At 47.0% G+C, this 14,299-nt stretch overlaps 6 protein-coding genes across 6 annotated transcripts; 4 read left to right on the top strand and 2 right to left on the bottom strand.

Annotated features, from left to right (window-relative positions):
- Positions 1-287: 287 nt before the first annotated feature.
- Positions 288-2,679, top strand: GGS22DRAFT_199850 (uncharacterized protein; the record flags this gene model as incomplete). The annotated part of the gene is made up of 2 exons (XM_047966351.1): positions 288-473; positions 579-2,679. 2 exons carry the CDS (start codon positions 288-290, stop codon positions 2,451-2,453), a joined length of 2,061 nt encoding a protein of 686 aa, XP_047819467.1. The 3' UTR covers positions 2,454-2,679.
- Positions 2,680-4,468: 1,789 nt separating this feature from the next.
- Positions 4,469-6,756, top strand: GGS22DRAFT_161440 (sphingolipid delta4-desaturase). The gene is made up of 2 exons (XM_047961088.1): positions 4,469-4,596; positions 4,657-6,756. The coding sequence occupies exon 2, from the start codon at positions 5,162-5,164 to the stop codon at positions 6,329-6,331; it is 1,170 nt and encodes a 389-aa protein (XP_047819466.1). The 5' UTR covers positions 4,469-4,596; positions 4,657-5,161; the 3' UTR covers positions 6,332-6,756.
- A 260-nt stretch (positions 6,757-7,016) lies between these two features.
- Positions 7,017-8,429, bottom strand: GGS22DRAFT_131508 (VAMP-associated protein). Its single transcript, XM_047958486.1, has 7 exons — positions 8,276-8,429; positions 8,135-8,205; positions 8,049-8,071; positions 7,894-7,952; positions 7,726-7,841; positions 7,534-7,656; positions 7,017-7,451 (listed from the first exon to the last, which is right to left on the bottom strand). Exons 1-7 carry the CDS (start codon positions 8,313-8,315, stop codon positions 7,056-7,058), a joined length of 828 nt encoding a protein of 275 aa, XP_047819465.1. The 5' UTR covers positions 8,316-8,429; the 3' UTR covers positions 7,017-7,055.
- Positions 8,430-9,430: 1,001 nt separating this feature from the next.
- On the top strand, positions 9,431-10,592 carry GGS22DRAFT_187912 (ubiquitin-related domain-containing protein; the record flags this gene model as incomplete). The annotated part of the gene is made up of 4 exons (XM_047964662.1): positions 9,431-9,515; positions 9,622-9,808; positions 9,886-10,036; positions 10,095-10,592. 4 exons carry the CDS (start codon positions 9,431-9,433, stop codon positions 10,590-10,592), a joined length of 921 nt encoding a protein of 306 aa, XP_047819464.1.
- Positions 10,593-10,806: 214 nt separating this feature from the next.
- Positions 10,807-11,743, bottom strand: GGS22DRAFT_131491 (ribosomal protein 60S). The gene is made up of 4 exons (XM_047958485.1): positions 11,520-11,743; positions 11,336-11,413; positions 11,135-11,273; positions 10,807-11,067 (listed from the first exon to the last, which is right to left on the bottom strand). The coding sequence occupies exons 1-4, from the start codon at positions 11,586-11,588 to the stop codon at positions 11,021-11,023; spliced, it is 333 nt and encodes a 110-aa protein (XP_047819463.1). The 5' UTR covers positions 11,589-11,743; the 3' UTR covers positions 10,807-11,020.
- A 659-nt stretch (positions 11,744-12,402) lies between these two features.
- On the top strand, positions 12,403-14,220 carry GGS22DRAFT_131473 (uncharacterized protein). Its single transcript, XM_047958484.1, has 5 exons — positions 12,403-12,730; positions 12,789-13,177; positions 13,238-13,404; positions 13,458-13,671; positions 13,736-14,220. The coding sequence occupies exons 1-5, from the start codon at positions 12,517-12,519 to the stop codon at positions 14,105-14,107; spliced, it is 1,356 nt and encodes a 451-aa protein (XP_047819462.1). The 5' UTR covers positions 12,403-12,516; the 3' UTR covers positions 14,108-14,220.
- Positions 14,221-14,299: the final 79 nt, after the last annotated feature.

Here is a 14,299-nt window from a genome sequence, read left to right as displayed (position 1 = left end):
GCCTTATCATGTACTAGCTGCCCAACCCCCGGAATATACTACCATTGCATCTATCTGAACATGATCATGGTCGATGCGGCTTAAAATCACGAAAAGAGCCAATAAATACATATTCAGAACCCCGAAATATCGACATCTATATCTCGTTTGCCTGGTTTTCGGTCTTAACAACTTTCCTTTCAAGCACATACGTTATTATGTCCAATCAATGGTTTCATCCTCGTCACGCCTGATTTAGCCCCTTTCATTGAATCGATAATATTAATGCATTGCTTTAACCGAGATCGATGTGGACGTCGAAGAAGTTAGTGGTAATACCGCAGAGGACATCAGGGCTACAGCGGCTGCCCTATGAAATAATAGCATATATTGTGAAGTACCTAGACATTGATGATGTTTTTCATTTATCATTATGCAGTCGCCACTTTCAGTACTTAGTGCGAGAAGAAAGGTTTTGTAAAACCCTCATTAATGTAAGCTATCAACCTGACTAAAAACCGGAGGTTCTAGCTAGCAGCTATCCAAGGTACCTACCTGGGTACCTACTTATGCGTATGTTTACTGACATCTCCGCATAGATCAAAGCCTCCTATACAATTGAAGCAGACGAGGCTCGGAGAAGTGGTCAATTCGCGCGAGCTCTACGGCGGGTTGCGAAGAGACGCCAAGCTCTTTCCCAAGCATCTCCGTATGTTATAGGAATCGTAGGCCTCGCTGACTCATATGAATATATTCATGGAGTACTTTGCTACATCATCGAGGCACGGCCTCAACGATGGCTGCGAATTCTCGACCTTCACGGTTCGGCAAGCCACGAGATGGTCGTAGATATTCCAGCCTTGATCCGCGAGGCCGTGCCGAGATCAGCTAAAAGCCGTAAATATAAATTTCGAGTCTTATATCATTCGAATGGTATTACATCGTGTTTGTTTTCATTCGCGCTACCAAACACCGAAAACTGGCTATTGATATTCCAAGCCGAGGAGAAAAAGATCGTGGCCCAAATCCCACTAGAGTCTACGGCTAAGATATTCGTGCGAAACAATAAGGATTTTCTATATTTTGGTACGCACTCAGAAGAAGGCGCGGATGGGTTTAAATATTGGGTCCTTACCGGATTTCGTATCGAGGATCGCTCCTTGTTCCCTCGGAAGATGCGCTTAACAAGCGTGGTCGGGTACGACATCGGCACTACGGTCTGTTTCGAGATCATAGACAATTACTTCTATGTCCTATCGAATCAGACAAACTTCGAGCTCAGGGAGACTGATTGGATTTCCTATTACCATTGCTTACGCTTCCCCCTGGACGATCCGGATCGCAATAGGGCCCAGGTCATGCATAAGGATGACAGCTGGAGGAGAAAGCATGCCGAAGGTCCCATAGACGACCGCTGGGGATTTCTTAAGCTAGATAAAGACGAGGCTTCCGGCGTAATCAATATAATCGAATCCAGGAAGGAATGGCTCACAGGGAAGAGTGGTAGTCGACGAACTTATTATATGACTGAGGTTTGTTTCAATGAAAATTTGGAGCTGGCTGATGAAGATAACCACCCAGCCGTTATACCGCCGGTTATCATGGTTGGTGGGAGATCCATCAGACCTATTAGGGTTGGGAACAACGCAGTTGACTCGGATGTGCCAGTTCGACAACCCGAAAATGTTCACCCGGGAGATGATAGTTCTACGACGCCAATGTTCACGCGAACCCAGACTCACTTACGTTCTTACCAACGATGCTCTAATACGTACCTAGATTTAGTTGATGATACTTCTAGCGGGTCAACCGGTCGACATCTACGTTTACGAACCGGACATAGGAAGCCGAAACCGAAACCGGAATCAACCCCAAACGCTCTTCCAACCTTGGAAGTATCGCCAGTATCCGACGAGAAGATAGATTTAGACGATATCATTAAGCAGTGCTATCACCCTAACGAGATTTATTTCTGGCCCCCGGAACGACATCAAAACCAGGAATTATTAAATAAGGTTTACGAAATACTGAACCCACCCGGTTATCTAGGCAGCATCACCGCCTTTAGCGATGAGCGCTCAATAGTCTACGCTACTGGGGAGGATGTAAATGGACTCAAGGTTTTAATCTATGTCAGCTTTGACCCGGCAGCTAGACTGGCTGGCATGTTGCGTGAGGGGTACATACTGGGGGAAAAAATATCAGCCCAATACGATGAGATGACCGGTCAAAAGGGTTACGGTTCGGGTGCAGAAGCCGGTGGCAGTACGAAACACGTCAAGGATATAATGGCCGAAGATGAGGGAAAAGGGAAAGTTGAGACTATTGGCGACCAGTCTCGCGGAGCTTTGCCCTCCTATATTGCAAATCCTCCGGCCCCGGAGGCAGTGAGCGAAGACTGCAAGTCATGGTCTTGGCTTGAAAAGGCCATGCATCAAGATCTCACAGGAAAGCTATTTACTTTTGCACATTGAAAAGTAGCAGAATACGATGCAAGTCAGACGGCGCCTTTTCCTTGACCACTTAATTTTATCTTCGTGGGTTGCATTCTTGTGTGCCCAGTAGGTAGAGCACTTTCCTGCAGACAGGCTATGTAGAGCAAGAGAAGTTATGGATTGGTGAGAAGGAGGTCTAGATTGATGGCCTAGCTCATCCGCCTCTGTATATAAGTATTTATAGGTCTTATAGAAGCTTGCCGACTAGGACGACTATAATCCCTTAAGTGTGTTAACAATTATTCGAAATTGATTAGATGTTATTGAGGCTATCATGGATACATCGTCGCATATCGACCCCTATTGTGCTACACGACTCGTAGAAAACACCCATATCGTATTCTCGATGTGCACTAATATTGGGGGCTGCGATAGGCTCTTATTGGCAATTATTATATACACCCTTGTAAGTAGTTCGCCCTGCCTCAGTGTCTGCCTTACGATTTCGGTAATGTCATTCATTTCGACCCCATTTCGACCCCATCAATTTATAGCCGTCCATTCTCTGATAGGGCCATGAATCGGTCAATCTGCTTACTTAGGACCTAGGTAACTCAACAACATGTATCTATCGCATAGAGTCGCGGCCACCTGACATTATCTGCAACTCAAAATGACAAGTCATTAAGTATCACGTCTATTTGGGTATAGGACGGTCTCACCGGCGTTCCATTGATAAGTTATGTATGTACACGTTAGTTACCTAGGACCTAGGTATGTTTGATGTCATCAATGGCCACCATATCCCCCACCCCCATCCAGACCTGGCTTACAATCAGATGCGGAAAAAGATACACGGTAGACTATCCTTACAATTTGAATCTTCTTAAGATGCGGCTACGGCCGGGTCCTCCCGAGATCTTCATATTAGACGAGGTCGGATACTACATCCGATTAGCTTACTACCTATCTACCTAGGTAGGTACTTATAGATGATAAGGTATATACAAGTAAGCCTCACAGTCTATTGTATTGGGCATTTGGGAGTTTTCTGGGATATTCTTACCTATTCTCAAATTCACTTGAGTTGTCACTGTAAAAAGATGAGTCAAAAGCCAGCGATAGGCTACCCCCTAAAACATCCTTTTCTTCGTCATTTCGTGAGTGTTATGAGACAATGAAAGGTGATGCTAGAAGTATGCTGAACATTACAACATCTAGCTATCCGCTTACTCTGGTCTGTGATAAAGGGGGAAGCTTCTCATCTACAAACAATGCTAGCCTCTCCCTTGAAATTTGATAAAAAAATCCGAATATTCCGATCCTTAAGGATGTCTAATAATAATTTTCATAGTCGGTTAGACTAGACGCCATGGAATCCCCTAGCTACCAGGCAGATGAGAGGTAGACATGTGCATTCTCTTCCTTCCTAGTACACTAAATTCATATTCGCACGAGAGCGTTAAGCTACTGTACCACAAAGATGGACTTGACTAAGAGATCCATTAGCTACGTAGGGTACCTAGGTAGCCTCGGGGATAGGACTCCAACCACCTTCTCGAGAGTACGTCATAGACACGAGGGTTGTAAAGGGCACTGTCTAGGGTGGCCATAGTGATGAGGTACTGTTCTGTCTGAGGCGTCAATGGCCCCCACGAGTTCTTCCCGTCAATTACTATAGATGAGAGATCGTACAACTTATCTAGTTTAGTCTCACAAGCCATCAACTGGTGTACCAGTGTCCACGAGTGTGAGAATCCCCTGCATATGTGGCAAGGAAAGATACCTAACCTTGAAACCTTAAGGATTAAATTCCTAAGCCTTCCCAATGCTTTTGTCACTTATTTGACGTCGATGGTAGCCGCTGTCGAGTGGCATAGCCGAGTAGAGTAATCAGCCAATTCACTACTCGGAATATGCACCAATACTTACCGTACTTACTACCTAGGTACGTATGTGTAACTATTGGTCGAATTTTAGTTAGCCCGTCCACCTTAAAAAGAGGTTAGATATCAGCAATCATATGAGATGACTAAACAACTAATGTTTATAAAAGGGGCGACCGAACCACCATCAGTTGATAAAGTCATAATGGCAGCACGGTAAATGGATTTTCCATTGCGACTTGCGGTCGATGAATTTCTTGGCAGGGGTTTTGGGGTAGGTATTATTTTATAATCACGTGGGTAAATATCCATGTTCATGTACAAATTTATCCATCATGCTAATACAACTTCATAAGCTCTACAGTTGTAGATACTGCAGGTATTGACCTTGGGTCCGGTAACACAACATGGGAAGTTATTCCATACCTACCTGCCTACCTAGTACGTAGTACATACTACTACCAGGGTACACCGTGAAGAGAAGGAAGGTGGGGGGACGCTTCCGCCCCTGTGGTCTCAACGTTGAGGATGATTGGAGGAGGATCGTCAATTAAAGACCCCTAAAAACATACTAATTAGTCCGAATTAGGCTTAGCTCGTGGTTCTACTCACGCGTACTGCTCGTACCACATACTCTCAACTACTGCAGACCAAGCCAGTTAAGTCTTCACCGCAAATATGGAGACGCACTGCTATCTCTATCCCCTTTCAATTTTTTATCCTTATGCCGACGTGAGAGGCTTGTCATATTGATTTCTTTTTTTTCTCTTTTCCTTTTCTCCCTCTTTCCCTATTTATTTCTATAATCATAGGGAGGTAATAGAAGAAAATAGGACTTCGAAGAAAAGGAATTGGTGGAAAATGGCACGCTCATCGGCTTCAACCACGACCAGCATCCCCGAGGCACCTAAGCCGCAGAAGACGATCCGTCTCAACGGTAAAGGCGGGGAGCATGTTCCGCAAGATGGAACCTCAGACCTACAACGAGATCCGATCGAGGTCAAGTATCGTGACTTCTTCTGGACCTACACCGAAGAGCCGCATCGGACGAGACGCCTGGCCATTATCAAGGCACACCCCGAAGTGACCAAGCTTTGCGGCCCCGAGCCCCTCACCAAATACGTCGTACTCGGCGTCGTAGGCCTGCAGATTTTATGCGCCTACGTTCTCCGCAATACTCCCTTCTTCTCGGCCCCTTTCTGGCTGCTTGCCTACGTTGTTGGCGCCACCGCCAACCAAAACCTGTTCCTGGCCATCCACGAGATCAGCCACAATCTAGCCTTCCGATCCCCCACCGCGAACCGCCTCTTCGCCATCGTCGCCAACCTACCTATCGGCATCCCCTATAGCGCCTCATTCCGCCCATACCATCTCACCCACCACAAGTCTCTGGGCGTCGATGGCCTTGACACCGACCTACCCACCGCCCTCGAGGCCATCTTCCTCGACTCTATCCTAGGCAAGGCCTTCTTCTGCACTTTCCAGATCCTCTTTTACGCCGTGCGTCCCATGTGCGTCTACAGCGTGCCCTTTACCTGGGTCTCCGCCACCAATGTAGCCGTCCAGGTCTCCTTCGACGCAGTTATCCTCAAGACCCTCGGCACCCAGGCCATGCTATACTTCATACTGTCGTCCTTCCTAGCCGGAAGCCTGCACCCGCTAGCCGGCCATTTCATCGCCGAGCACTACGTGTACGAGACCGTCACGCCCGCCCAGGCGAACCCAGACAACCGCGTGGCAGTCCCGGAGACGTATTCGTACTACGGCCCGCTCAACTTCCTGACATACAACGTCGGCCTCCACAACGAGCACCACGACTTCCCCGCCGTCCCCTGGACGCGCCTGCCGAAGCTAAACCAGATCGCCAACGAGTTCTACGCCGACCTGCCGTACCACCGCAGCTGGACCTACGTCATCTGGCGCTTCATCTTCGACGAGAACGTGGGCATCCGGTGCAGAGTGAAACGCAGGGAAGGCGGGAGGCTCGTCGGTCAGAAGGCCGATTGGAAGCAGGACGAGATTGAGGCTTAGAAAAACGGCACGGGTTACATATGAAGTCATATGTAGGTATGTTGAGGGTAATACATAGTACTTCATCTAATAGGAAACTGTATATTTACTCCCGATGGTGCCTCTTATTTAGGTGTGGCTTGGCGTTCGGCATACGGAGGCAATGGTAGAGCTAGCCTCGTGAAGTATAACATAATTATCTCTAAATGGGTTACCCATGGTTTCTACACACGTAGCTTAGGGTTCGTGTTATCAGGGGCAACCAAGCAAGGATTGGGTTTATAAGGAGGGTATGCCATTAAGAGCTACGAGCATCCTTGGTGATCATATGTTTGCATCGATCGCTTATACTTCGATAGCATGGGATGAACTATGAGCATGTGGAGCTTAGGATTTCACGGCGATCATATGAGGATCGCATCAATTTCATGCAAAGTATATATCAGAATGCTCATGCCTCTCAAAAACCAACGGGTGAACAAAAGGAATACATGCTAAAGTACAATGTGTTTACCATGACGAAGGCGAGTTTAGATCCTCCGTTCCACTTACAAAAGTCCGACCAAGAGAGCCCAACTTCCAGAACCTCAAATTACTTCTGTTTCACCTACCCAAGTAGGTACAAACTTCCTTGCCTCCAACCTTCATCTAGGAGATTCGCCTATTAACCTCACGGCCGTAACGGGTATCCTCCTCACGCCTGTAATAGTCAAATCTCCAAGAACTTTCCAATCTCCAGTGCCACCTAAAAGAAGAGGTAGGCAAGCATGAAGCTTAGGAAGCATAGAAGCGCCGTAATTTGGACCGACACGCCCTCAGAGCCGGATCGATCCTGCTGGGCTAATTCCGCAGGCTTAGGACCGGAACCACCATCAGCACTTGTCACCTTTCGCTGTCGTAGACCCTCCTTGTCTTGCTTCAGTTGCGCAATCAACTTCTCGGCCTGAATGAGTTGTTGTTTCAGTTCTTCGGAGCTGGGATCACTCTTCTTGGCGGCGGATACGGTTGCTGCGGCTGCGAGGGTCGGGACCTCTTCACGCTTGGTGTCCTTCTCTTCTACCGACTTCTGATCTGCGTGGCTGCCTGAGTATTCGCCAGGCGAGGAATAGGCGGGAGGAGCGACGTCAGGTGTCGACTGGGCCTATGAAGATCATGGAATATTAGCTTATCGAGCATACAATTTACCAGAACAATTATATAAAATAGAACACGAGGAAACTTACGCCATTGGCTGCTGAAGATTTGCTGGGCGTCTCAAGGTGAGAGGCTCCAGGAGTACCCTTAGGAGATAAGAAGACCACGCGAATCTTCTTCTCTTGTATCGAGGACTTCTCAATACCCTCCCACTATTGCATCGGTTAGCTAGATAGGCAACATAGGGGGGCAAAGTGGTAAAGCGGTAACGTAGTGCTTACGATAGACGCGAGATTCGAGAATTCCTTGTCGCCTGTAATTGGGACAGACTGAACTAAGAACTTATCCCGACACTTGGCATCCACGGGAGGCTCCTGTTTCATGGCTTGAAGGATGACTGTGGTTATGTTAGTAAGCAGGTAAAAATGATGACTCGCGGTAATGCGCACCCGAAACCTCGACCTCTTTTCCAGGCTCAACTCGACCAGAGTTAGGTCGGACGCAGTACCTTGAATGGGGATAATTATTAGTATTATGATGCTAGAGTACTAGGTGGGTATGGGATATCGCATATCGCTGCGGTGGGTGGGACGAAGTGGCATACTGCTTGGGTGCGGTGGTTTTGACCTGGTATTCATTAGTCGGGGATCACGACAGCCTGCGCGGATGATCGTAAGTTATGGGTCATACCTTGAAGGCAACAGGGTGGGTATTCGGGTTCTTGATGCGTAGAGTTTCCGTGATCTCCGCCGCGAAAGGTCCTAAGAAACCATAAGCATACACGATATCGGGGACACGGGGGCACGATGGCAGGATTATGTTATGACGTACGGTGGAAACCGAGTTCCTGAGGATCAATATCGACAGACATGACGACGGTAGAAATGCGATGTATGTACGCTTAAAATAAAATGAAGTCGGAAAGTCGGTTTCGTGTGGTGAGAAACTGCGTATAGAGCAGTTGCGAAGGCGCCGAGGTAGTTTGGAGTGTAATCGGTGTAATCGCAAGCTCGGCTTTTGGACACGAGGGTATGTAGAGAACCGTCAACGTAGACAGGAAAGGAAATTGTCAGATAAAAAAGGGAGAATTAACGGTGGATTCAATAATTATGGGAATAGAGTGTACAGCCTAAGCGTCTAGAACTTAGAAGAATGAGAAAAAAGTTACTTTGTGGGAAAATGGGAGAACGGCGACGAGTGAATGTATGTGAAGATGGAAATCTGGCCGGGACGGAATAAAAAAGCACAGGCGACGGTGGTGTTGTTCGTGTTACGACATCGGGTTCACCTGCAAAAGACACTACAGCACTAATTACAGCGTGTCTAATAGGCGTTAAGTAAAGCGTCTCAAGTAATTGAAGTTGGCAGTCCGGCGCTTTGGGAGCCCTGGTCTCAGCACTTAGGTATCCTAACAGCCTAGGTACAATATAAATTTGTTCATACAGGTACTTAGGGGTAGTGGATATGGCAATCTTGGTTTAGCGCCAATTAGTAATTACAGTAGTGCACACATCCCACGGGTATGCGCCTATTAAATGTAATGAACGCACGAACCACTTGACATTATCCCATGGGTACATACCTTAAGTACCCTGTATCATTGAAACATTAATGGATATGTGCAAGGCCACGAAGGGGTACCTAGCGGAAATGTACCTCCTTGCACAAAACCCTTACACCCTATACATCCATACATGCATCATTTGAGGCAACATTTAGAATGACGTGCCACTAAAAGAAAACGTAAGTCACTCTCATCGTATCTGCAACTTCCATGAATTCCGTCGCCTTCTTAACAGCATTTTGAATCTTATAGCTGTACACGAATACCAAACGCATAAGACAAAACATCAAGTTAGGTAGATCAATGATATAACTCGGAATCACCATCGGTCCATTCTTTTCCACCAAGCAACTCACAACACATCCTCACTTAAGCCCAATCTTCCTAGTGATCTTAAATCACGTACATCTAAGTTGCCCAAGATGTCACAATCACTACTTGAACAGCTCTTGGATATGGGCTTTGAGAAACAACGTGCTGAGCTGGCCGTCAAGAAGTCAGACGGGTGTAAGTACCTTCATTTAATAATACTTGTTTGTATACGTACCTACCTACCTAGGCAGCTAGATACATATTCTACTGGCCGAGATCGTTAGCTGATGAACTGTCCTAGTGCCGGATGCCATGGACTGGTTGGAAAAAACTCAGGATACGCCTATAGACGAGCTTCTCGAGGAAGAAAGCTCCGGTGCCAACGTTGCCAAAGTCGATGACGGCACCGTAGCAATGTCACTCGTTTGTAACGAGTGTGGCAAGAAATTCCGCAATCCAAACGAAGCTGAATTCCACGCCACTAAATCGTGAGTATAATCCAATAATTACTTCTATTGGTAGATAGCCAGTAACGGAGTTATGATTAAACTAATTTAAATTTTAGAGGTCATACCGATTTCGCCGAGTCCACTGAGGAGATTGCCCCTCTCACTGAAGAGGAGAAGAAGAAGAGACTTGAAGAGCTCCGGGAGCGTGTTAAGGCCAAGAGAGCCGGCCAGGCCGAAGTGGACAAGGAAGAGCAAAAGCGAAATGAGGTAAATCCGAGTCAAGATAGTCAGCTAAGTCATTGCATATTCACTAATATTCGTGTAGAAAATCCGCCAAAAGGCAACGAGAGAGTCCCACGAATTGAAGGAGGAACTTCAGCGTAAGGAGCAAATGAAGGAAGCAGCCAAGAAGCGACAAGAGAAGCTTGATGACATGGAAGCTAAGAAGCGCATCAAGGCCAAGATCGAGGCTGATAAGGAGGAGCGTCGTCGCAAGGCAGAGGAGGCGAAGGCCGCGAGAGAGGGCCGATCCGTCCCTGTTCCCGCTGCCGCCCCGACACCCACTCCGGCTGCTACCCGACCTGCTGCCACTCACAACGAAACCCGCCTAAGACTACAAACATCTGGCGGCAATGTCATGAAGACATTCCCGGCGGATACTACCCTTTTTGAGGTTGCACAGTCGCTAGAATCGGAGAACGGGCTTACCGTTACCAAATTCATCCAGAATTTTCCCCGAAAGATTTTCGAAGGAACTCTCGATCTCGGCAAGACTCTGAAGGAAGCTGGATTGGTCCCTAGCGCTGCTCTTGTCGTACAATGAGCTAGCTGTTTGGGTTAGTTTCATGATTCTCATGAATGCATGACATGGCGTTTGGACTTGGCTTAGGAAGATGGAAAGGGGAATTCGTAGGGCGAATAATTCGTTTACAGGCAAGCATCCTTCACTAGGGGGTGACATATAAGTCCTGCAAGACATCGTACTAGGATCTCATAGCTTAGATCTAAGCTACTATCGCATTTCGGCTTTTGCTGCATAATGAACACTTTGCGGCGTAATGGACTCATAAAATTTGTTCTTTAACGGCTTCATCTGTAAAGCGCATCGTCATATTAACCTATGACTGAGTGAACTTTGCCCATGGCAACTTGATGTTGCCTCCTTCACGCCACACCAATGGTGTATGGAACCCCGGAACCATGCAGTGAAAGTACAAAGGGAAGGTGAGTATTCGTTGTCGTGGAACATATTTAGTCGAAAAGACCGAAGCCCATGTCATCGTCAGACTCTTCCTTCTCTGAGCTGGGTGTTAGCAAATTCCTGCGATGCGCGAGGTTGCGCTTGTGCGCAGATATAAAACGTACCTTCTTCCTTCTCTTCCTCCTTGGTCTCCTCAGCAGCAGCAGCACCACCGGCAGCCGCCGCACCGGGGCCAGCAGCAGCGGCACCGCCACCAGAGCCGACGTTTGATAGCAGGTCCTTCACATCCTTGCCCTCGAGAGCCTAAACATTTATTAGTGAACAGGATCCTTTCCTCCCAAATTCGGCTATTTAATTTATCGTACCTTAGCGATGAGTTGCGTCCAGATGGGCTCGACGTCGACGACCTTGGCAGCCTTTAGGAGGGTCTGGAGCTTGTCGGCCTGTGTTGTTGATATCATATTAGTATCTCTGCGCAGTGATCCGTATCGTATCTCCCAAATTCAAATTTGTAGGGAATTATTGGAGGGGTATAGGTCGGCGGCTTACAGTGATCTCGACACCATCATCAGCAAGGATGAGCGCCGCGTACGACGAGGCAAGTTCGGCAGTAGACATTTTCGTGGATTTGTCTTGAGTGGTAGGTGTGAAGTGGATGCGTTGTGTTGATCTGAAGGACACCTCGAAAATGAAGGTTGATGTTGGATTTGCGCTCGTGGATTATTACTAAAAGTCACTTTCAATTGACAATCCGAAATTTTTGGTGGGAGAAAGGTAGGGCTAGCACGGAAGGAAAATAAAGATTCCGTGCTTAAGATTCGGGAATGGTATTGATTGGTTCAAATTATAGTGAATTGTAGAGCCAATCAGAATCTTAGATCTTCAGCCCCGCAAGATCACCCGAGAAAACACTTGCAGTTTCCTTGAGTTCCGGTTATGATGAGCGATGAGCACACGACCCCACCTGCCCGCTTTAGCCTTTCAGCCCACTTTGCCTGCTTTGCACCTTGCCCACCTCTCAAGGGTTTGCGTCTCGTTGCCTCTTCCTCCTTTCCGGAAGTACCGTAGCAATCCTGCAGTGCCCTTTACTTATGTAGGACGTACCTGAATATACCAATCAGAAGCATTCTGGAAACCGTGGATTTTGGGCATGTGCTCCCAGAACAGTTTTGAAATATCTCTTTAGCTAACAATCTAGATTGTGTTTCCCGCAAGAACGAAACATTATTGGTTCTATTGGCACCACCTGCATTTCTAGTATCACGCCTGTGTTTCTCATATATTCAGCCATTATACAAAATTTCAATTTGACGAGCATTATTGCTAAGTGATCCAGAGGTTATCGACCTAGGACCCAGGTACTCCTCAATCATATACATAGGACCTAGGTGCCATTGGACAAAGAAGGAACCGGGAGAAGAAGAGGACTCCTCTATCTCTCTGTTCTTTATCCTTCCTATTTTCACAAGGAAATAACCCACACCCATCTCCAAGCTATCCTGAGCTCACAGCCTAAAATTCCTCAAATTGCCTTGAAGTCACTGATATGGAGACACCAAAGATACCTGGTCCGAAGGACCAACGGGAGAAAGATGTCCTCGAGAAATTAATAGCTATCCGCGACCAACTGCAGCTACGTAAACTTGATCGAACCACCTATGTTCGAACTCAAGATGTCATGGTCCTCTACGATCAGACTGTCGAGCAAGTCAGAATCCTAAACGAGTCGAGAGGCGGGAAGTCAACTGAGGAAAATCGAGGTACTGCGGAACTACTCTGAGCTTGTTGCGAGCGCTTGATAGCTGACTTGCATAATAGTGGACAGAGTCGTGGACAGCTGTTTTCAGCTTCTGTCACTCTTCTTCATGACGATCGGCCGAAACAACGAAGCTCCCGCCGCATATGCGCTGACGTCGACTATCAGACGACTCCTGGATCATTTAGCCGAAGCTAACCTATTCTGCGTCCAAGACCTCGAGAGCATGTCGCAAACGCTCGAGCATCTGTCGGAAATCGTACACAACTCTGCCAGCACGAAGCCTTCCCCGTTCCTCGAAACATTGATTGCGCAACGGATAGAGCGATGTCGGGCGTCCTTATCAGTTCTACAGAGGAAAACCGACGAAATAGCCGAGCCTCTACGGCCAACAGCGGACAAGCTTGTCTCCATACTAAGGCAGATGGCTGTGGTCAATACTAAGTCTAAGGTATATTCTTCATCCATCCTTGTCTTATAATATACTCGTAATGCTGATAGTCTATCCCAGTTCACACCATCGGAGATACTTAAGCGCGAAACGGAATTGAGAGAGATTGGGGAGAAGCGGAAGGATGGACAGTTTGTTGACGCTGATGGCAACGTTCTAAAGGGCAGCGAAACAATTTCGGGGCTTCTAGATAGATGCTTAACGTATACAAAGATCGTTCTCGAAAGGTACGTCGCGCAACTTTTTTCTATCCAGTTATAGTAACTAATGGCATGCAAAGAAACGGTCAATTTCCGGAGAAGTGGAAGCCAACCTATGACGTACTTGTTGGTATTAGGAACGAGCTTGACAAACTTTCGTTGACCCAAGCATGGTCATTGCGAGAAACTGATTTATACGATTACCAACGGCAACTTGACAGGATTGATGAGAGTAGAGTAAATGGTAATTGGGTGGATGACCAAGGACAACCAGCCGAGCTATACGTCCAACGGGTATGTTCTTAAGCCAGCAAAATTATTACTAAAGTACAGAATACTTCTGCTAACACTATCCTAGACTCTTCTTTATCTAATTAGAAGAAGCTACGGTTATATCTACCATCTTATGATATCATCGGAACCTGTCTCTGAGGCTCTTCTACCGATATACAATCAACTCCAAACCCTTAAGCGCTGTCTCGTCGAGGTGAAAAATAGTGGAGGAGTAACCTCAGTGAGGGAGCTGTACCCTTATAGCATGAAGCTACACTCGATTGACAATATGAGAGTCGATGGTAAATTCATGGTTGGGGAGGATATACCTGAGGGGCAAGGTAGCGTGGCTGAATTGTTGGCCGAATGCTTTGACCTGAACTACGAACTTCGGGTAGCTGCGGAAGCGGCCACGGAATCTTCGACTCCAGAACCGCAAACAAAGTCAGAGTCATGAGCATGAGCATACCTACCTAAGTAAGTTTATCATGTCTAGGAGTTTTTAAGTTTATTGGGAGGTTGACTTGTCTTGTCTTGTTTAGACAGACATGTAAATGGATTTGGGGTTGTATGATTTAGTCTAGTTTTCAGGGGAGCACCATTGTTGTATTCTATCTAGTATTGGAACGGGGCACATCCAAAACGCGAC

This window comes from Annulohypoxylon maeteangense (assembly GCF_022496945.1).
Source record: "Annulohypoxylon maeteangense strain CBS 123835 unplaced genomic scaffold GGS22scaffold_7, whole genome shotgun sequence".
Classification (NCBI taxonomy): Eukaryota; Fungi; Ascomycota; class Sordariomycetes; order Xylariales; family Hypoxylaceae; genus Annulohypoxylon; species Annulohypoxylon maeteangense.
The sequence above is the reverse complement of the archived record's forward strand: the minus strand, read 5'-3'. Positions and strand labels throughout refer to the sequence as shown.